Source organism: Larus michahellis, unplaced genomic scaffold (assembly GCF_964199755.1).
Source record: "Larus michahellis unplaced genomic scaffold, bLarMic1.1 SCAFFOLD_417, whole genome shotgun sequence".
Lineage (NCBI taxonomy): Eukaryota > Metazoa > Chordata > Aves > Charadriiformes > Laridae > Larus > Larus michahellis.
The window spans coordinates 1-22,223 of record NW_027435962.1 but is presented as its reverse complement, the minus strand read 5'-3'; the positions used below and the strand labels follow the sequence as shown (position 1 = coordinate 22,223).

At 62.8% G+C, this 22,223-nt stretch overlaps 2 protein-coding genes across 2 annotated transcripts; one reads left to right on the top strand and one right to left on the bottom strand.

Moving 5' to 3' along the window:
• The first annotated feature begins 231 nt into the window (after positions 1-231).
• Positions 232-13,924, top strand: LOC141736789 (RAC-beta serine/threonine-protein kinase). Its single transcript, XM_074571359.1, has 14 exons — positions 232-366; positions 3,478-3,657; positions 4,477-4,605; positions 4,745-4,856; positions 5,029-5,182; positions 5,364-5,495; positions 5,885-5,950; positions 7,785-7,853; positions 8,105-8,227; positions 8,662-8,790; positions 9,674-9,888; positions 9,970-10,057; positions 10,188-10,290; positions 12,698-13,924. Exons 2-14 carry the CDS (start codon positions 3,612-3,614, stop codon positions 12,775-12,777), a joined length of 1,446 nt encoding a protein of 481 aa, XP_074427460.1. The 5' UTR covers positions 232-366; positions 3,478-3,611; the 3' UTR covers positions 12,778-13,924.
• Positions 13,925-18,354: 4,430 nt separating this feature from the next.
• On the bottom strand, positions 18,355-22,207 carry LOC141736787 (glutaminyl-peptide cyclotransferase-like protein; the record flags this gene model as incomplete). The annotated part of the gene is given in 5 exon segments (XM_074571357.1): positions 18,355-18,687; positions 19,402-19,471; positions 19,474-19,517; positions 20,935-21,034; positions 22,094-22,207. Coding segments are annotated over 5 exon segments (474 nt in total), but the record flags the coding sequence as incomplete, so codon positions are not given.
• Between the last annotated feature and the right edge of the window lie 16 nt (positions 22,208-22,223).

The following is a 22,223-nucleotide window of genomic DNA, read 5'->3' as shown; positions in this document are numbered from 1 at the left end:
GGAAAGTGGAATTCGGGCGGCGGAGTTTGATGCGGCTCGATTTGCATATATGCAAATGAGGCGGAGGGAGGCGGGAGGCGGGGTGCGCGTGCGCGGCGGGAGGAGGCGGCCCCGCCCCTCGGCGCATGCGCAAGGGCGGCTCCGCGCTCCGGTAACCCCCCCCCCCCCTTTCCCTCACTTCCCCCCCCCCCCCCCCCTTCCAACTCCGGTGTCCGCTTCCTGCGCTCACCGAGCGGCGGTTCCGGGAGGCGATAAGACAGAACGGGGCGGCGGAGGAGGAGGAGGAGGAAGAGGAGGAGGCGGCGGCGGTGGCGGTTGTGGGGGGGGGAAAGCCCCACCGCTACCGGGATGGGGCGTCCATGACAGGTGAGGAGGCCGCGGCCTTGCTTCCAACACCACCCCTCCCCCCCCCCACGGCGCCGCGCAATGGTCTCGCCCGCCCCCCGGCTGGGCGCCGCGCGGAACGTACCACCCACACCCCCCCCTCTCCTCCGGCAGGGGTGCGCGCCGCCGGCTCGCCCCCCCCGACCCCGCCGCCGCAGCCCACCCCCCCCCCCCCCCCCCCCTCAGCGCGCCGCCGAATGGACCCGCCCGTTCTCCTGAGGGGCGTCGCGGGGACCGTACCATCCGCGGAGGCGAGGGGGGGGGGAGCCGGTCCTGGGGCCCTCGCAGGCCTGGGGGGGCCCTGGCAGGTCTAGGGGGGCCCTGTCAGGCTTGGGGGTCGTTATCCAGGGGGATAATATGGGGGGGGGGGGGGAAGCGTTATCCAGGGGGATAACATGGGGGGGGGGGGGGGGCCTGTTCTAGTACCCTGGTAGGTCTGGGGGGGGCATAGCAGGCCTAGGGGGGGCCTGGCAGGCTTGGGGGGGGCGTTAGCCAGGGGGAAAACATGGCGGGGGGGGGGGGGGGGGGCCTGTCCTGGGGCCCTGGTAGGTCTGGGGGGGCCCTGGCAGGCCTGGGGGAGTGTTATCCAGGGTGATAACATGGGGGGGGCTGTTTTAGGGGCCCCGGCAGGCTTGGGGGGGTTGTTATCCAGGGGGATAATATGGGGGGGGGGGCGTTATCCAGGGGGATAACATGGAAGGGGGCCTGTCCTGAGGCCCTGGTAGATCTGGGGGGGCCTTCCAGGCTTGGGGGAGGCATTATCCAGGGGGATAATGTGGGGGGGGGGCACTATCCAGTGGGATGATGGCGGGGGGGGGGTCCTGTCCTGGGGCCCTGGCAGGCCTTGGAGGGGGGGTTATCTAGGGGGATAACTTGGGGGGGGGGGGGCTGTTATAGGGCCTTGGTAGGTCTGGGGGGGCCATAGCAGGCCTTGGGGGGGTGCTGGCAGGCTTGGGGGGGGCTCAGACAAGCTTGAGGGGGGGCTGGCAGGCTTGGGGGGGGCGTTATCCAGGGGGATAATATGGGGGGGGGGGGGGCGTTATCCAGAGGGATAACATGGGGGGGGAGCCTGAGCTGGGAGTTATTGGTAGGATTGGGGGGGCCCAGGCAGTTTTTTTTTGGGGGGGGGGGGGGGGGCAGGGGGGGGCCCCTGTCCTTTCCAACCTCCTCTGAAAGCTCGTCCCCCCCCCCCAGAGTTCCTCGAAGGCACCAGAAATGGGCCTCGAAGGCACCAGAAATGGGCCTTTTTTTGGGGGTGGTTTTGGTTTTTTGGGGTTTTTTTTTTGGTTTTGGGTTTGGTTTTTTTGGGGGGGTTTTTTTTTTTTTTTGGAATCGCTGCTTTTCGGTGCCTACCTGGGAAAGCGCTCTGGCCCGCCTCGGGTGGGGCTGTCCGAATCCCGGCGGATACGATCCCGCTCCGTCGTTCGGAAATAACCGAAACGATGGGGAAAAACGCGGCGTGCGGCTAACGACGGCCGCTCGTTCCCGCTCCTCGTTAGCGCCTTAAAAACCCTCCGCTGCCCGCCGAGACGAGGGAACACTTCGAGCCGACGGCGATTCCCGAATCCCGATTCTCCCCGCTGGCGTAATTATCTTTTAACTCGCCCCCAAAAACGATTCGGGTGGATTTAGTTATTATTTTTATTTTTAAAAACCCGTCATTTTTGGTTCACGTCGCTCCGGAAGGTCGAGGCGGTGTCGGCTCGGAGAAATCCGCGCGTTCCGGATTCGAGAGCCTCGCCGTCCCGCGCTTTTGCGGGACAATCTAATCCAAGGCCGGGTACGCTTAATCGAAGGCTTTTAATTGCCGCCGGGATAATTAGCGGAGCGCGGAATGCCGACAAGCAACGATCCCAGATTTCCCCGAAAACTGGATTCGCTCCGACGCCGGGAATCCCGCAACCCTGTGGAATCGCTCGGTTTGGGCCCATTTTTTTGTAATTTGGAGGATTTTGATTTTTTTTAATTAAAGCCTCTCGGCACCTCGTTAGCGTCTGCCGAGCGGATCCCTCGCAGGGGGATTAACGGCAACGAGGTTTTTGCCGGAATCCGGTGGGAAGCGGATCCGTCCGAAGATTGACCCAGCGTGCGCTGCCCAAATTACCTGCCCCGCATCCGGGCGGGCGGAGGGAATTCCCCAAAAATCCTCCTCCCCCGTTGCCGGAGCATCCCGGGATGCTCGCGCTTCCCATCCAGGGAGATTTCCGGAAGCGAGGAAGAGGAATTATTCCCTCCGCTTCCTTTCGCGCGGCGGAGGGAGAGCTTTGAGAGCGGAGATTTGAAAATCAGGCTGGGAGTTTGGGAGTTAGGCGGGGAGCTGGGATGGATCCCGAGGGATCGCAGGGAAGCGGCAGCTCCCTGAGGGATAACGCCGCGTCCGGGGAATCCATCCGGGACCGCTACGGCTCTTTTCTCGCTTGGGATGGAGCTGGAAAACCCCAACCCCTCGCGCCCGGCTGTAAATTTATGGGATTGGAGTTTATTTTATCCTGGAAAATCACGGTCGGGGTGGGGGTCCGGGGGGGGTGGGGGGGAATAAGGGACGCAGCAAATCCAAGGTGGCTCCGGGGAAACCCGAAGCCGGGGACGATCCCCTCCGGCCACCGCCGGGACGCGGCACGTCCCGCGTCGCAGCGGAATTTCGGAGCCCGGGGGAGTTAAATCCCCGTCAGGTGACTCCGATTAATTTTTCTCGAGCTGTTTGTTTTCCAAGGCACCGTTTTCCCCTCCCCGTCGTCCCCCCCACCCCTACCCCCCCCCAAGCCTTTCCCGGAGCTTGTCCCAACTTTTCCCAAGCTTTTTTTAAATCCCCCCTCGCGCAGTGGCCGGGTGAAGGGACGATGCCGACAAACCTCCTCCGTCCCGGCCCCCCCTCCAGGTTTGCAAGGCCGTCGCGCTCATTTTCTTTGAATTTTGGGTTGTTTTGTGGGGTTTTTTTTTTGGGGGGGGGGGGGGTGTGAAAACGGGGGCAACGGAGGAGTTTTTAAATCCGTGCGTGATGGCGGGGGGAGGGGAGGGGTGGGGGGTGCGGAAACCTGGACGGAAAGCGGGGAAAGGAAAAGCGTTGAGCATCTCTCTCCTCTTCTCCCCCAGGTCGCCTCCGCTCTCCCTACGGGCCGTAGCCGTTTCCCCGCTCCGGCGGCAGAGAAGGGGGGGTTAGAAGAGCCCCCCCCCCCCAACACACACACCCCCACCCACCCACCCACCCACCCCTCCCCGGCACCACCATGACCGACGTGGCGGTGGTGAAGGAAGGCTGGCTGCACAAGAGAGGTGAGGGAAAAGCCGGAGAGGCGGCTCGGAAGCGGTGGCATTCCTCCAAGGACGGGGTTCATCCCGGGGAATCCAACTCCGCAGCTGCCGCTCGGGAAAGGAGAGCTCCGGTTTCCAGTTACCGGGCGATTTTTTTATTTTTATTTTTTTTTTTTTTTTAACCGTTTCCCGGCGTAAAAAAAAAAACAGGGCTGGGGTTGCCCCGAAACGGACCACGAAGCACCTCGGCATCCTCAGAGCATCCCAAATTCCTCGCTTTCGGCTTTTCTTCCGCTCCGGGCACGGCTCGGCGACGCCGCTTTGCCGGCAAAGCCTCCGGCGGCGGCGTTTTTTTATTTGCTTGCCGCCTCGGGAAAGCCGGAGGCCCATCCCGACATCTCCCCGCGGACCTTCTGGCCCGCCAGGTTCATGGATTCCTCCTCCTTCCGGGAAAAAACAGCGGGAGAGAGCGAAACCGGCGTCTCCCACCGCTGCCATGTCTTTATCCGGAGCCGCCGAGGTCGCTCCGGATCCGTTTTGGAGCTGCCGGGGTGGGGACGCACGAAAGCTTTTTTTTTTTTTTTTTTTCCTTTTTTTTTTTTGGCGCCGCGTTTCCTTTTGCCAGCGTTTTTCGGGCCGTCCTCTCCTACATCACAGCTTTTTGCGGGAGCTTCTCCGAAGCCTGGGAGAAATCCACCCCATCCGCTTAATTTTCCGGCTACGAGGGGGGTCCTTCCGCCTTTTAGTTTTCCCTCTGGGCCGCGGGGAAACCCCCGCCGAGGGGGTCCATTCCCAAAAAAAAACCAAACCCCCTCCATCCTCTTTTTTTTTTCCCTGCAGGGGAATACATCAAAACGTGGCGGCCCCGTTATTTCCTGCTGAAAAGCGACGGCTCCTTCATCGGCTACAAGGAACGGCCGGAGACGGCCGACCAGAGCTTGCCCCCTCTCAATAACTTCTCGGTGGCAGGTAACGCGGACGCGTTTTCGTCCCCCCCCGCCGGTGTCGCTAGGGAAGGGTTTTGGGATGATCCCGAACAATCGTCGTCCCCCTATTTTTTTTTTATTTTATTTTTTCCCCTTTTTTTCCCGGGTTTCGGACATGGCAGAGTGCCAGCTGATGAAGACGGAGCGGCCCCGGCCCAACACCTTCGTCATCCGCTGCTTGCAATGGACGACGGTCATCGAGAGGACCTTCCACGTGGACTCTCCCGAAGAGCGGTAAGGCCCGCGGGACGGCCTTTTCCTTCGGGAATCCGGGATAAACAGCGCCTTGCCTCCAGCAGCTGGAGGAGAACAACCCAAAAAACCTCGCGGCTGCGACTCCCGGTGCCGCCAATCCGCGTTTTTTTTATTTTTTTTTTATTTTTTTGTTGTTGTTGTCTCTCCCTAGCGAGGAGTGGATGCGAGCCATCCAAACGGTAGCCAACAGCCTGAAGAACCAGGAGCCGGAGGCGGATACGATGGATTACAAATGCGGATCTCCTAACGACGGCACCGGCGCCGAGGAGATGGAGGTGGCCGTCAGCAAAACCCGCGCCAAGGCCGTAAGTCGTCCCCCTCCCCGACGCGGGATTGGGAATTTCGCTTCGTGGGATGAACCTCGTCCGCGCGGTATCCGCTGTCACCGGGAGAACGGCAGGGGGCGGGGGGGGGAAATAGGTCGGAAAAGCCTTTTTCCCCATCCCGCTCGCCCAACTCGCCTCCGTCTCCTCCTTTCTCCCCCAGACCATGAACGATTTCGATTACCTGAAACTCCTGGGAAAAGGCACTTTCGGCAAAGTCATCTTGGTGCGGGAAAAAGCCACCGGCCGTTACTACGCCATGAAAATTCTCCGGAAAGAGGTCATCATTGCCAAAGTACGTGCCGGAGCCCCAAAGGGAGGGAGTCGGAGCTCGTCGGGATCGCAGAACGGTCGGGGGGGGGGTCGGAAGGGATTTTTCCAAACCTCCCCCCAGCCCCGCCACCCCCTTTCATATTTTGGGATGCGCTTTCAAAATGCTTCCCCGAGCCGTGGCCGGCTCCTCTAAACACGCCGGGGGGAATTCCAGGAATTACCCTGGAATGGTAACGGTTGGGCGCTTGGAGCTCCCAGGACTTTTTTTTTCTTTTTTCCTGGGAATAGCTGGCGGCGGTGCCAAAAAAAAAACCCCAAAAAAACCAACCAAACAAAAAACCCCCAAACCCTCCGGGTTTTCCAGAAGGAAGCGGGGAGGGATTAAACGGAATTTCTCCTCCCTCTCCGCAGGACGAGGTGGCGCACACGGTGACGGAGAGCCGGGTGCTGCAGAACACCAGGCACCCCTTCCTCACCGTAAGTCTGGCCACGGGGCAAGCGAAAAAGGCCGGTGGGGGGGCAAGTGTCGACGCGCCGGGGGCCGGGGCGGGGGGGGAGGGAAGGGACGCCATCCAGAGGGACCTGGAGAGGTGGGACCCTGCCGACCTCCTGGAATTCAACCGGGCTGAGGGGGGCAAGGATCCTGCCTGTGGGATCGGGGGCAATCCCGAGCACGAATCCAAGTTGGGAGGAGGAATGGCTTGGACCGAGGAGGAGGATTTGGGGGGGTCGGGGCGGGGGGGCGGGTGTGGGGCTGGACGCGGAGCTGTTGGAGCGGGGCCGGAGGAGGCCCCCGGAGATGCTGGGAGGGCCGGGATGAGTTGGAGGCGGGGGGGGGGCGCGTTCAGCCTGGAGAAGAGAAGGCTCCGGGGAGACCTTGGAGCCCCTTCCAGTCCCTAAAGGAGCTCCGGGAAAGCCCTCCGGATCAGGGAAGGGAACCGCGGAACAAGAGACAGGGGTTTTAAGGTAAAAAAAGGGGAGATTTAGATGAGATACGGGCAAGAAATTTATTCTGAGGGCGGCGAGCCCCTGGCCCAGGTTGCCCGGAGAAGCTGTGGCTGCCCCACACCCGGAGGGCTTCGAGGCCAGGTTGGAGGGGGCTTGGGGCAACCTGGGCTAGTTGAAGATGTCCCGGCTCGTGGCCCGGGGCCGGGGGGGGGGTGGCACTGGGTGGCCTTTAAGGTAAGTACACGCCGCTTACGGGTTCCGTGGCACCATCCCCCTTCCCGCATCCGTTGGATTATCACGGAGGTCGCCCGCGGAATCTGCCCCCCCCCGGCTCCATCCCCAGCGTCGCTTCGCAAGCGATATCCAACGGGGAACGGCCGAGGGAGAGGATTTTTGATCGTTTTAGGAATTATTCCGCACCCTTCCCCCCCCCGGCCTCTGGAAGCGCAGAACCCCCGCCGCCTCTCCCAGCCCTTTCCCTTTTTCCTCCCCCCCCTTTCCCTTTTTCCTCCCCCCCCTTCCCTTTTTCCTCCCCCCCTTTCCCTTTTTCCTCCCCCCCTTTCCCTTTTTCCTCCCCCCCCTTTCCCTTTTTCCTCCCCCCCCTTTCCCTTCTTCCTCCCCCCCTTCCCTTTTTCCTCCCCCCCTTTCCCTTTTTCCTCCCCCCCCTTTCCCTTTTTCCTCCCCCCCTTCCCTTTTTCCTCCCCCCCCTTTCCCTTTTTCCTCCCCCCCTTCCCTTTTTCCTCCCCCCCTTTCCCTTTTTCCTCCCCCCCCTTTCCCTTTTTCCTCCCCCCCTTTCCCTTTTTCCTCCCCCCCTTTCCCTTTTTCCTCCCCCCCTTTCCCTTTTTCCTCCCCCCCCTTTCCCTTTTTCCTCCCCCCCCTTTCCCTTTTTCCTCCCCCCCCTTTCCCTTTTTCCTCCCCCCCCTTTCCCTTTTTCCTCCCCCCCTTTCCCTTTTTCCTCCCCCCCTTTCCCTTTTTCCTCCTGCCCCTTTCCCTTTTTCCTCCCCCTTTCCCTTTTCCGCCTCCCCCTTTCCCGCCTCCCCCTTTCCCTTTTCCGCCTCCCCCTTTCCCTTTTCCGCCTCCCCCTTTCCCTTTTCCGCCTCCCCCTTTCCCTTTCCCTCCTCCCTTTCCCTTTCCCGCCTCCCCCTTTCCCTTTCCCGCCTCCCTTTCCCTTTCCCGCCTCTCCCTTTCCCTTTCCCGCCTCTCCCTTTCCCTTTCCCGCCTCCCCCTTTCCCTTTCCCGCCTCCCCCTTTCCCTTTCCCGCCTCCCCCTTTTCCTTTTTCCTCCCCCCTTTTCCTCCCCTTTCCTTTTCCTCCCTCTTCACTTCCTTTCCCCTCCCTCACTGTTATTTTTCCCTCTCTCCCAGGCATTGAAATACGCCTTCCAGACAAACGACCGCCTCTGCTTCGTCATGGAGTACGCCAACGGCGGAGAGGTGGGAGCCCAAGGCTCGGGGGGAGGAATTTAATCCCGCGCGTTTTCCCCTCGGCACGCGTTTCGGGAGGCAGACCCCGGGGGATTGGGGAGGGGGGGGACACACCGTCGATATTTCGACCGCTCCCGCGAGGAGCTTAGGCCCCATATGACGGCATTAGCCGCGTGCCGAGGGCGATTAACCCAATTCGTTGGGATTTTTTTAAGCGCTTGTGGCTCAACCTCTTCTTTTTTTTTCCTTTCCCCTCCAAGCTCTTTTTCCACCTCTCGAGAGAACGCGTCTTCACGGAAGACCGAGCCCGTTTTTACGGGGCGGAAATAGTCTCGGCGCTGGAATACCTGCATTCCCGGGACGTGGTGTACAGGGACATCAAGGTACCGCCTCCGCGAGCGACGCCTTCGCCCCATCGGCTGCAATTTTCATCTCCCCCACTTGGCGTTTTGTGGGTGCGGAGTCCTAAAATCCCCTCAAAATCCCCCCGAGGGACCCTGGAGAAGGGTTTTCAGCCGGCGCAACGTTGTGTTGGGGTTGACGGAAGAGCCGCGTTTCTCCGTTCCCGCTCTCCGCTCGGAGCCGGGGATGTTTTTCCAGCCGCGTGGGCGCGGGAGGGAAGGCAGGAGCTCGGCTGGGGAAGGGAGAGCTTGAACCTCGTCCCCCATCACGCGGCGATGGACCCAGACCCCCAAAACCATCCGACGGAGCCTTCCGGGGAGCAGCGTCCCGCTCCCGACTTCGCTGGGCTCCAAATCTTTTCTCCTACCTCTTTTTTTTTTTTTTGTTTGGTTTGGTTTGATTTCCTGTATTTCAGCTGGAAAACCTCATGCTGGACAAAGACGGCCACATCAAAATCACCGACTTCGGGCTCTGCAAGGAAGGCATCTCCGATGGAGCCACCATGAAGACCTTCTGCGGCACTCCCGAGTACCTGGCTCCGGAGGTAATTCCAGCCTTCCCGCCGCTTTCCTCCTTGGAGGCCTCCTTGGAGGCTTTGCTCCAAACTCTTGTGCCAAAGAGCTTTCTCCCTGGAGGTCCTTCCATTCCGCGGAGGGTCCTTCCATTCCCATGAGGTCCTTCCTTTCCGGGGAGGTTCCTCCTTTCCCTGGAGGTCCTTCCTTTCCACAGAAGACCTTCCTTTCCCTGGAGCTTCTTCCTTTCGCTGGAGCTCCTTCCTTTCCGGGGAGGTTCCTCCTTTCTGTGGAGGTCTTTCCATTCCCATGAGGTCCCTCCTTTCCAGGGAGCTTCCTCCTTTCCCTGGAGGTCTTTCCATTCCCTGGAGGTCTTTCCATTCCCTGGAGGTCGTTCCTTTCCCAGGAGGTCGTTCCTTTCTGGGGAGGTTCCTCCTCTCCCAGGAGGACCTTCCTTTCCATGGAGGTCCTTCCTTTCCATTGAGCTTCCTCCATTCCACGGAGGTTCTTCCTTTCCCTGGAGGTTCTTCCTTTCCCTGGAGGTCCTTCCTTTCCACGGAGCTTCTTCCTTTCCGTGGACGTTCCTCCTTTCCATGGAGGTCTTTCCATTCCCATGAGGTCATTCCTTTCCGCGGAGCTTCTTCCTTTCCCTGGAGCTCCTTCCTTTCCGCGGACGTTCCTCCTTTCCGCGGAGGTCCTTCCACTCCCAAGTGGTCCTTCCTTTCCGCGGAGGTCGATCCTTTCCGCGGAGCTTCTTCCTTTCCCTGGAGGTTCATCCTCCCCGTGGCTTTTCCCAACCCGGGGGCACGGGGGTCATATCTAGAACGGCTTTCCCTCCTCGTCTTGCCGCCCCCGCTTCTTCCACCTCCTCGGCACCATCCTCACCCTCTTCCCGCCCCTCCCCCCCCGGCGCAGGTCCTGGAGGACAACGATTACGGCCGGGCCGTGGACTGGTGGGGCCTGGGGGTCGTCATGTACGAGATGATGTGCGGCCGCCTCCCCTTCTACAACCAGGACCACGAACGCCTCTTCGAGCTCATCCTCATGGAGGAGATCCGCTTCCCGCGCACCCTCAGCCCCGAGGCCAAATCCCTGCTGGCCGGGCTGCTCAAGAAGGATCCCAAACAACGGTGAGGAGCCGGTGGGGGGAATTTTGGTGGGGGGGGGGGGGGGTGTGAAACGCGGTTCTGGAAGCTTCTGTGTGCCCGCAGGCTGGGCGGAGGTCCCAACGACGCCAAGGAGGTGATGGAGCATCGCTTCTTCGCCCCCATCAACTGGCAGGACGTGGTGCAGAAGAAGGTGGGAAGGGACGGGAGCGCTTTTTTTTTTTTTTTGGGGGGGGGGGGGGACGGGGACGGACGGACGACACGACCCACGCAAAGGGACAAGGTCGGGGCGGGGGGGCTCAAACTTGTGGTTTTCCCCCCAGCTCGTCCCGCCCTTCAAACCCCAAGTCACCTCCGAGATCGACACGCGCTATTTCGACGACGAATTCACCGCCCAGTCCATCACCATCACCCCCCCGGATCGCTGTGAGTGTCGTGTCCCCCCCCCCACCCGCCGCCGCCCCCAGGCGGGGACCACCACCCCCCCCCACACCCCCCCCCAAGGCTTTGCGTCACCTTCCTCTCCCCCCAACCTCCTTTTGTCCTGGCACCCCGGGGTGGGGGTGGGGGGCGCTGGTGGCTCCGGAAAACCTTGGGGACCCTCTCCCTGCCCACCCCCCATCCCGGAGAGGTTTTGGCCAGCTTTGGTGGCCTCTTGGCCGTGTTTGGTGGCCTCTTGGCCAGCTTTGGTAGCCTCCTGGCCATTTTCGGCAGCCTCTTGGCGGGCTTCAGTGACCTCTTGGCCGTGTTTGGTGGCCTCTTGGCCATTTCAGGCAGCCTCTTGGCCGTGTTCGGTGGCCTCCTGGCTGTGTTCGGTGGCCTCTTGGCCAGCTGCGGCAGCCTCCTGGCCATGTTCGGAGGCCTCTTGGCCAGCTTTGGTCGCCTCTTGGCCAGCTTTGGTGGCCTCTTGGACATTTTCGGTGGCCTCTTGCACACTTTTGGCAGCCTCTTGGCAGGCTTCAGTGGCCTCTTGGCCGTGTTTGGTGGCCTCTTGGCCATGTTTGGTGGCCTCTTGGCCAGCTGCAGCAGCCTTTGGGCCATGTTCGGTGGCCTCTTGGCCAGCTGTGGCAGCCTCTGGGCCATTTTCGGTGGCCTCCTGGCCATTTTCGGCGGCCTCTTGGCCGTGTTTGGTGGCCTCTTGGCCAATTTTGGAGGCCTGTTGGCCGTGTTTGGTGGCCTCTTGGCCAGCTGTGGCAGCCTCTGGGCTGTGTTCGGTGGCCTCTTCGCTGTGTTCGGTGGCCTCGGCCATTTTTGGAGGCCTGTTGGCCATGTTAGGTGGCCTCTTGGCCAGCTGTGGCAGCCTCTGGGCCGTTTTTGGTGGCCTCCTGGCCATGTTTGGTGGCCTCCTGGCCATTTTCGGCAGCCTCTTGGCAGGCTTCAGTGGCCTCTTGGCCATGTTTGGTGGCCTCTTGGCTAATTTTGGAGGCCTGTTGGCCATGTTCAGTGGCCTCCGGGCCAGCTGCGGCAGCCTCTTGGCCGTGTTTGGTGGCCTCTTGGCCATTTTTGGCAGCTTCCTGGCCATGTTCGGTGGCCTCTTGGCCATGTTCGGTGGCCTCTTGGCCGTGTTCGGTGGCCTCTTGGCCAGCTGCGGCAGCCTCCTGGCCATGTTCGGAGGCCTCTTGGCCAGCTTTGGTAGCCTCTTGGCCAGCTTTGGTAGCCTCTTGGCCAGCTTTGGTGGCCTCTTGGACATTTTCGGTGGCCTCTTGCACACTTTTGGCAGCCTCTTGGCAGGCTTCAGTGGCCTCTTGGCCATGTTTGGTGGCCTCTTGGCCAGCTGCAGCAGCCTTTGGGCCATTTTCGGTGGGCTCTTGACCATTTTCGGTGGCCTCTTGGCCATTGTTGGAGGCCTCTTGGCCATGTTCGGTGGCCTCTTGGCCAGCTGTGGCAGCCTCTGGGCCATTTTCGGTGGCCTCCTGGCCATTTTCGGCGGCCTCTTGGCCGTGTTTGGTGGCCTCTTGGCCAATTTTGGAGGCCTGTTGGCCGTGTTTGGTGGCCTCTTTGCTGTGTTCGATGGCCTCGGCCATTTTTGGAGGCCTGTTGGCCATGTTAGGTGGCCTCTTGGCCAGCTGTGGCAGCCTCTGGGCCGTTTTTGGTGGCCTCCTGGCCATGTTTGGTGGCCTCCTGGCCATTTTCGGCAGCCTCTTGGCAGGCTTCAGTGTCCTCTTGGCCGTGTTTGGTGGCCTCTTGGCCATTTTTGGAGGCCTCTTGCCCATGTTCGGTGGCCTCTTGGCCAGCTGTGGCAGCCTCTGGGCCGTTTTTGGTGGCCTCCTGGCCATGTTTGGTGGCCTCCTGGCCATTTTCGGCAGCCTCTTGGCAGGCTTCAGTGGCCTCTTGGCCATTTTTGGAGGCCTGTTGGCCATGTTAGGTGGCCTCTTGGCCAGCTGTGGCAGCCTCTGGGCCGTTTTTGGTGGCCTCCTGGCCATGTTTGGTGGCCTCCTGGCCATTTTCGGCAGCCTCTTGGCAGGCTTCAGTGGCCTCTTGGCCATGTTTGGTGGCCTCTTGGCTAATTCTGGAGGCCTGTTGGCCATGTTCAGTGGCCTCTTGGCCAGCTGCGGCGGCCTCTTGGCCAGCTGCGGCAGCCTCCTGGCCATGTTTGGCGGCCTCTTGGCCGTGTTTGGCGGCCTCCTGGCCATTTTTGGCAGCCTCCTGGCCATTTTTGGCAGCCTCCTGGCCATGTTCGGTGGCCTTTTGGCCATGTTCGGTGGCCTCTTGGCCGTGTTTGGTGGCCTCTCCGCCCCGGGAGGGAGCGGGGAAGGGTGACGAAGGCGCCGGGAAAGGCTTTTCCGGCTTTTTCCCTCTTCCTCAAACCTTTTTCCCCTTCCCGGCTTCGCAGACGACAACATGGGCTCCCTGGAAAACGACCAGCGGACGCACTTCCCGCAGTTCTCCTACTCCGCCAGCATCCGGGAATAACTGGGATTCGGCCTCCGAGGAAGAGGAGGAGGAGGAGGAAGAGGAGGAGGAGGAAGAGGAAGAAGAAAAGGAGGAGGAAGAGGAGGAAGGAGGAGGATTTGGGGGTTCACTCACCGCAGGGAGATTCCCTTTTCCGGCGGAAAGGGCCGGGGGGGGCCGGAACGTGCCGTGGTGCCTTTCGGAAGCCATAACCCCCCCCCCCGCACACCCCCCCCCGGCCTGGCCTGGGACTGCTCGGACTTTTTAATTAATTATTATTTTTATTTCTTTTTTCTTTTTTTTTTTTTTTTTTTTCCTCCCTCCCCTCAAGCTCCTCCAAGTGCCCGCAGCTTTTTAAACCGACCCCCCCACACACACACACACCCCCCCACCTAAGACACACACAACTGTGGCCTTGACAACCCCCCCCCCCCAGTAAAACCCACTGCTCCCAGTTTTGGGGGGAAAAGCTGGATTTTTTTTTTTTTTGCCAGAAATGGGGGGAGACGCGGCGGGGGGGGGGGCAACAGGACAGGACCCCCCCCCCCCCCCCCAAACACCGAGGGTGATAGGGGGCACGTCTCACCCCCTGCAGCTGAACCTACGGAAAAACTAAGGCGGGGGGGGGGGGGGACAGAAAGAAAAAAAAAAACAAAAAAAAAAAAACCCCCCCCCCGCTCCGAGGAAAACGCCGTCCTAAAAAGTGAGAGTTTGGCTTTTTTTGGGGTTTTTTTTGGGTGCCTTAAAGCCAAGTGAGGCCGCGGTGACGGTCGCGGTGACGTCCTCGAGGGGTGACGGCGCCGGATGAAGGTGACAAACTGGACTTGTGTCATCCCCGTCGCCCCCCCCGCCCCCCCCCACCCCTTGCCAAAACCAGGGCCGGGGTTTGGAGCTTTTGGCCGCCGGATGGAGCCGAAGAAAAAAAAAAACAAAACAACAAAAAAGCGCCTTTTTTTGAGGGGGGCGTTTTCGTCGCTCGGTTTCAAGTTGCCCAAATCCACTTGGATTCACCTCGAAAAAAAAGAAGACCCCGGCGGAGCAAGGAGGGGGGAGGGGGTGAGATACCCCCCCCCCCCCAACAACCTGGACAAGGCGTCCCCGGCGTCCCCGGCACCGGATTCGTACGGTACAAGCAATAAAAACGGGGGATATTTTTTTTTTTTTTTCATTTCGTTGATTTTTATTATTTTATAATTTTTTTTGTTGTTTTCTTCTTTTTTTTTTTTTTTTTTTTTTTCGGAGAAACGGGGAATTTTCGGGCTCGGGTTGAAGGAAGGGGAAGGTGAAGGTGAAAGGGCCCCGACAGCACCCTCGAGGACCCTCCCCCCCAAGAGGGTCCCCAAGGACCCCGACGGCACCCTGGGGTCCCCAAAGACCCCCAATAATGTCCCCAAGGACCCCAGTAATGTCCCCAAAGACCCCCCAGTGTCCCCAAGGACCCCAGTAATGTCCCCAAAGACTCCCCACAGTGTCCCCAAGGACCCCGATGGCACCCTGGGGACCCCAAGGACCCCCCCAGTGTCCCCAAGGACCCCAGTAATGTCCCCAAAGACCCCCACTGTGTCCCCAAGGACCCCGAGAGTGTCCCCAAGGACCCCGATGGCACTGTGGGGTCCCCAAGGACCCCCCCACAGTGTCCCCAAGGACCCCAGCAATGTCCCCAAAGACCCCCACAGTGTCCCCAAGGACCCCGATGGCACCCTGGGGTCCCCAAAGACCCCCCCAGTGTCCCCAAGGACCCCAATAATGTCCCCAAAGACCCCCACAGTGTCCCCAAGGACCCCGATGGCACCCTGGGGACCCCAAGGACCCCCCCAGTGTCCCCAAGGACCCCAATAATGTCCCCAAAGACCCCCCCACAATGTCCCCAAGGACCCTGATGGCACCTCGGGGTCCCCAAAGACCCCCAATAATGTCCCCAAGGACCCCAATAATGTCCCCAAAGACCCCCACTGTATCCCCAAGGACCCCGAGAGTGTCCCCAAGGACCCCAATGGCACTGTGGGGTCCCCAAAGACCCCCCCACAGTGTCCCCAAGGACCCCAGTAATGTCCCCAAAGACCCCCACAGTGTCCCCCAAGGACCCCGATGGCACCCTGGGGTCCCCAAAGACCCCCCAGTGTCCCCAAGGACCCCAGTAATGTCCCCAAAGACCCCCACAGTGTCCCCAAGGACCCCGAGAGTGTCCCCAAGGACCCCGATGGCACCCTGGGGTCCCCAAAGACCCCCCCAGTGTCCCCAAGGACCCCAATAATGTCCCCAAAGACCCCCACTGTGTCCCCAAGGACCCCGAGAGTGTCCCCAAGGACCCCGATGGCACTGTGGGGTCCCCAAGGACCCCCCCACAGTGTCCCCAAGGACCCCAGCAATGTCCCCAAAGACCCCCACAGTGTCCCCAAGGACCCCGATGGCACCCTGGGGTCCCCAAAGACCCCCCCAGTGTCCCCAAGGACCCCAATAATGTCCCCAAAGACCCCCACAGTGTCCCCAAGGACCCCGATGGCACCCTGGGGACCCCAAGGACCCCCCCAGTGTCCCCAAGGACCCCAATAATGTCCCCAAAGACCCCCCCACAATGTCCCCAAGGACCCTGATGGCACCTCGGGGTCCCCAAAGACCCCCAATAATGTCCCCAAGGACCCCAATAATGTCCCCAAAGACCCCCACTGTATCCCCAAGGACCCCGAGAGTGTCCCCAAGGACCCCGATGGCACTGTGGGGTCCCCAAAGACCCCCCCACAGTGTCCCCAAGGACCCCAGTAATGTCCCCAAAGACCCCCACAGTGTCCCCCAAGGACCCCGATGGCACCCTGGGGTCCCCAAAGACCCCCCAGTGTCCCCAAGGACCCCAGTAATGTCCCCAAAGACCCCCACAGTGTCCCCAAGGACCCCGAGAGTGTCCCCAAGGACCCCGATGGCACCCTGGGGTCCCCAAAGACCCCCCCAGTGTCCCCAAGGACCCCAATAATGTCCCCAAAGACCCCCACAGTGTCCCCAAGGACCCCGATGGCACCCTGGGGACCCCAAGGACCCCCCCAGTGTCCCCAAGGACCCCAATAATGTCCCCAAAGACCCCCCCACAATGTCCCCAAGGACCCTGATGGCACCTCGGGGTCCCCAAAGACCCCCAATAATGTCCCCAAGGACCCCAATAATGTCCCCAAAGACCCCCACTGTGTCCCCAAGGACCCCAAGAGTGTCCCCAAGGACCCCGATGGCACTGTGGGGTCCCCAAAGACCCCCCCACAGTGTCCCCAAGGACCCCAGTAATGTCCCCAAAGACCCCCACAGCGTCCCCAAGGACCCCGATGGCACCCTGGGGTCCCCAAAGACCCCCCCCAGTGTCCCCAAGGACCCCAATAATGTCCCCAAAGACCCCCCCACAATGTCCCCAAGGACCCTGATGGCACCTCGGGGTCCCCAAAGACCCCCAATAATGTCCCCAAGGACCCCAATAATGTCCCCAAAGACCCCCACTGTGTCCCCAAGGACCCCGAGAGTGTCCCCAAGGACCCCGATGGCACTGTGGGGTCCCCAAAGACCCCCCCCCAGTGTCCCCAAGGACCCCAAGAGTGTCCCCAAAGACCCCCACAGTGTCCCCAAGGACCCCGATGGCACCCTGGGGTCCCCAAAGACCCCTCCACAGTGTCCCCAAGGACCCCAGTAATGTCCCCAAAGACCCCCACAGTGTCCCCCAAGGACCCCGATGGCACCCTGGGGTCCCCAAAGACCCCCCCCAGTGTCCCCAAGGACCCCAAGAGTGTCCCCAAAGACCCCCACAGTGTCCCCAAGGACCCCGATGGCACCCTGGGGACCCCAAGGACCCCCCCAGTGTCCCCAAGGACCCCAATAATGTCCCCAAAGACCCCCCCACAATGTCCCCAAGGACCCCGATGGCACTGTGGGGTCCCCAAAGACCCCCAATAATGTCCCCAAGGACCCCAATAATGTCCCCAAAGACCCCCACTGTGTCCCCAAGGACCCCGAGAGTGTCCCCAAGGACCCCGATGGCACCCTGGGGTCCCCAAAGACCCCCCCACAGTGTCCCCAAGGACCCCAGTAATGTCCCCAAAGACCCCCACAGTGTCCCCAAGGACCCCGATGGCACCCTGGGGTCCCCAAAGACCCCCCCAGTGTCCCCAAGGACCCCAATAATGTCCCCAAAGACCCCCACAGTGTCCCCAAGGACCCCCCCACAATGTCCCCAAGGACCCTGATGGCACCTCGGGGTCCTCAAAGACCCCCAATAATGTCCCCAAGGACCCCAATAATGTCCCCAAAGACCCCCACTGTGTCCCCAAGGACCCCGATAGTGTCCCCAAGGACCCCAACGGCACCCTGGGGTCCCCAAAGACCCCAATAGCATCCCCAAGGACCTCCCCAATAGTGACCCCAAGGACCCCAATGGCTCTCTGGGGTCTCCAAGGACCCCGATAGTGTCCCCAAGGTCCCCAAAGACCCCAATGGTGTCCTTAAGGACCCCGAAGACCCCCACAGTGTCCCCAAGGACCCCAGTAGCACCCCGAGGTCCCCGATAGTGTCCCCAAGGACCCCAACGGCACCCTGGGGTCCCCAAAGACCCCGATAGCATCCCCAAGGACCCCCCCCCAATAGTGTCCCCAAGGACCCCAATGGCACCCCGGGGTCCCCAAGGACCCCCACAGTGTCCCCAAGGACCCCAATAGCGCCCCCAGGGACCCCGATAATGTCCCCAAGGACCCCCCAGGAGTGTCCCCAAAGACCCCAATAGTGTCCCCAAGGACCCCAAAGACCCCCACAGTGTCCCCAAGGACCCCAGTAGCACCCACAGGGACCCCGATAATATCCCCAAGGACCCCAACAGTGACCCAAAGACCCCCCCGGTGTCCCCAAGGACCGCAATAGCACCCCCAGGGACCCCAATAATGTCCCCAAGGACCCCCCAGGAGTGTCCCCGAAGACCCCAATAGTGTCCCCAAGGACCCCAAAGACCCCCACAGTGTCCCCAAGGACCCCAGTAGCACCCACAGGGACCCCAATAATATCCCCAAGGACCCCAACAGTGACCCCAAGGACCCCAGTAGCACCCCCAGGGACCCCGATAATGTCCCCAAGGACCCCCCAGGAGTGTCCCCAAAGACCCCAATAGTGTCGCCAAAGACCCCCACAATGTCCCCAAGGACCCCAGTAGCACCCACAGGGACCCCGATAATATCCCCAAGGACCCCAACAGTGACCCCAAGGACCCCAATAGCACCCCCAGGGACCCCGATAATGTCCCCAAGGACCCCCCAGGAGTGTCCCCAAAGACCCCAATAGTGTCCCCAAGGACCCCAAAGACCCCCACAGTGTCCCCCAGGACCCCAGTAGCACCCACAGGGACCCCGATAATATCCCCAAGGACCCAAACAGTGACCCCAAGGACCCCAATGGCGCCCCCAGGGACCCCGATAATGTCCCCAAGGACCCCCCAGGAGTGTCCCCAAAGACCCCCCCAGTGTCCCCAAGGACCCCAACAGCACCCTGGGGTGCCCAAGGACCCCGACAGTGTCCCCAAAGCCCCCAATTCCCCCCCCCCACCCCGGGTCCCCAAGGACCCCGATCCCCCCTCCCTGGGATCTCCCCGTGTCCCGTCCCCCCCCCCCCTCAATGGCGCATGTCCCTCGTCCCCGGGGTGTCCCCGGGGTGGCAGGGTGACAGCACAGGACACGTCCCCGGGGGTCACCCAGCCCTTTACTGAGTCCCCGGGGGTGGGTCCCCGGGGGGGGGTGTCCCCCGTGGTTGTTGGGGGGGGGTGGGGGGGGGCTCAGAGCTGCAGGAACTCGGCCACGAAGGCCAGCAGGATCTTGGCCAGGTCCTCCACGGTGGGGGGGTCCAGGTTGTCCTCGGTGTCCCCCGGCGTGTGCCACACGGCGGGGAAGGGCGTGGGGATGAGGTGCAGCACGGGGACACCTGGGGGGGGGGGGACACGGCGAAGTGGCGGGGGGGGGGGGATATACGTCCCTCCCCCCCCCCCCCCCAGCTATGGGATGTCATCGCCCCCGGGGGGACGACGCGCCCCAGGGGACAACGCGGCCATGGGGACTCGGGGTGTGGGGGGGGTTTGGGGACAATTTGGGGACAAGGCGGGGGGATTTGGGGACAAGGGGGGGGATTTGGGGACAATATGGGGACGGGGCGGGGGGATTTGGGGACAGTGGGGGGCATTTGGGGACAGAGGGGGGGGGATTTGGGGACAGAGGCGGGGGCATTTGGGGACAAGGTGGGGGCATTTGGGGACAGGGCAGGGGGAGTTGGGGACAAGGGGGGGGATTTGGGGACAGAGGCGGGGGCATTTGGGGACAAGGTGGGGGGATTTGGGGATGGGGGGGTGGGTTGGGGACGGGGCGGGGGGGGGGTTGGGGACAATTTGGGGATGGGGGGGGGATTTGGGGACCGCGGGGGGGGGGGGGATTTGGGGACGGGGCGGGGGCATTTGGGGACAGTGGGGGGCATTTGGGGACAGAGGGGGGGAGAAGTGGGGACAATTTGGGGACGGGGCGGGAGGATTTGGGGACAGAGGGAGGCATTTGGGGACAGAGGGGGGGATTTGGGGACGGGGCGGGGGGGTTTGGGGACGGGGGGGGGGGGGGCTTGGGGACAAGGGGGGGGGTTTGGGGACGTCACCTCGCTGCAGGAAGGGGACATGGTCGTCCTCGACGGGCCCCGGGGCCGGGCTGAGGCGGAAGAAGGGCTGGTCCCGGGGGGGGCGCGCAGCAGCCCCAGCCCCCGCAGGCGCTGCTCTGGGGGGGGGACACAGAGGGGACACGGGTCAGGGGGGGACACACACACAGAGGGGACACGGGTCGGGGGGGGACGCGGGGGACACACACACACAAACCTTCTGTGACACCCCCAGCCTCCTCCCCCTCCCCGTTTCCCTCCCCATGTCCCCCCCCCCGTGTCCCCTGTCCCCGTCCTTGTCCCCCGGCCCCTTGTCCCCATCCCCGTGTCCCCGTGTCCCCATCCCTGTCCCCATGTCCCCATCCCCATGTCCCCCCCCGCTGTGTCCCCTGTCCCCGTCCTTGTCCCCCGGCCCCTTGTCCCCATCCCCGTGTCCCCATGTCCCCATCCCCGTGTCCCCGTCCCCATCCTTGTCCCCTGTCCCCATCCCCGTGTCCCCATCCCTGTCCCCATGTCCCCATCCCCGTGTCCCCCGTCCCCGTGTCCCCTGTCCCCATCCTTGTCCCATGTCCCCATCCCCCTGTCCCTCCGTCCCCGTGTCCCCTGTCCCCATCCCTGTCCCCGTGTCCCCATCCCTGTCCCCATGTCCCCATCCCTGTGTCCCCATCCCCATCCTTGTCCCCTGTCCCCATCCCCGTCTCCCCCGTCCCCGTGTCCCCTGTCTCGTCCTTGTGCCCCGTGCCCTTGTCCCCTGTCCCCGTCCTTGTCCCCTGTCCTCTTGTCCCCTGTCCCCGTGTCCCTGTTCCCATCTCCCCATCCCATGTCCGTGTCACCTGTCCACATCCTTGTCCCTGTGTCCCCTGTCCCCATCCTTGTCCCCCATCCCCTTGTCCCCTGTCCCCGCCCCCTTGTCCCCAACCCTGTGTCCCCGTGTCCCCTGTTCCCATCCCTGTGTCCCCATCCCCATGTCTGTGTCCCCTGTCCCCATCCCCGCCCCCTTGTCCCCATCCCCTCATCACCTTGTCCCCATCCCTGTGTCCCCGTGTCCCCTGTTCCCATCTTGGTGTCCCCATCCCCATGTCCGTGTCCCCTGTCCACATCCTTGTCCCCTATCCCCTTGTCCCCTGTCCCCATCCCTGTGTCCCTGTGTCCCCCATCCCCATGTCCTCGTGTCCCCTGTTCCCATCTCCCCATCCCCGTGTCCCCCATCCCCATGTCCTTGTGTCCCCTGTCCCCATCCCTGTCCCCTTGTCCCCATCCCTGTGTCCTCGTGTCCCCTGTTTCCGTCTCCCCTGTTTCCGTCTCCCCATCCCTGTGTCCCCGTGTCCCCCGTTCCCATCTCCGTGTCCCCATCCCCGTGTCCCTGTCCCATCCTTGTCCCCCATCCCCTTGTCCCCTGTCCCCGCCCCCTTGTCCCCATCCCCATGTCCTCGTGCCCCCTGTTCCCGTCTCCCCATCCCGTGTCCCCATCCCTGTGTCCCCGTGTCCCCTGTTCCCACCCCCGATGTCCCCTGTCCCCGTGTCCCTGTCCCTCACCGATGGCGACGAGGCGCAGGAACCAGTGGTGGGTGCGGGGGAAGTGGCTGTGGATGGCGGGGTGGGGGGCGCCCAGCAGGTCCAGCAGCACCAGCAGGCTCTGGGGACACCAGCAGGGCCGTGGGGACACCCGGGTGCCACCACTCTCAGGACTGGCCCAGCTGGGACAGCGCCGCGGCACCCCCGCCTTGGGTGCCACCAGAGCACCCCATTGCCGTCCCACCACCCTTGGGTGCCACCAGACCCCCTCCCACCCCCATGGCACCACCCTTGGGTGCCACCAGAGCACCCCATTGCTGTCCCACCGCCCTTGGGTGCCACCAGACCCCCTCCCACTGCCATGCCACCACCCTTGGGTGCCACCAGAGCACCCCATTGCCGTCCCACCACCCTTGGGTGCCACCAGACCCCCTCCCACTGCCATGCCACCACCCTTGGGTGCCACCAGAGCACCCCATTGCTGTCCCACCGCCCTTGGGTGCCACCAGACCCCCTCCCACCCCCATGGCACCACCCTTGGGTGCCACCAGAGCACCCCATTGCTGTCCCACCATCCTTGAGGGCCACTAGAGGCCCCCCCACCGCCATGGCACCACCCTTGGGTGCCACCACACCTGCTCCCACCGCCGTGCCACCACCCTTGGGTGCCACCAGAGCACCCCATTGCCATCCCACCACCCTTGTGTGCCACCAAACCCCCTCCCACCGCCATGGCACCACCCTTGGGTGCAACCAGACCACACCACTGCCATGGCACTGCACTTGGGTGCCACCAGACCCCCTCCCACCCCCATGGCACCACCCTTGGGTGCCACCAGACCCCCTCCCACCCCCATGGCACCACCTTGGGTGCCACCAGACCCCCTCCCACCGCCATGCCATCACCCTTGGGTGCCACCAGAGCACCCCATTGCTGTCCCCCCATCCTTGAGGCCCACTAGAGGCCCCCCCACTCCCATGGCACCACCCTTGGGTGCCACCAGACCCCCTCCCACCCCCATGGCACCACCCTTGGGTGCCACCAGACCACACCACTGCCATGGCACCACCCTTGGGTGCCACCAGACCCCCTCCCACCACCATGCCACCGCCCTTGGGTGCCACCAGACCTTCCCCCCCCGCCCCCCCCCCCCCCAGCAGCGAGCTCGCTGCCCCTCACCATGGCGGTGATGTGGGTGCCGTGGGTGCCGTGGGGGGTGGCGGCCATGCGTGCCGCCAGGTGCCGGGCGCCGTAGAGGGAGTCGGTGGCGCTCCATTCCCCGAAAGGCCTCCTCCCCAGTCCAGGAACA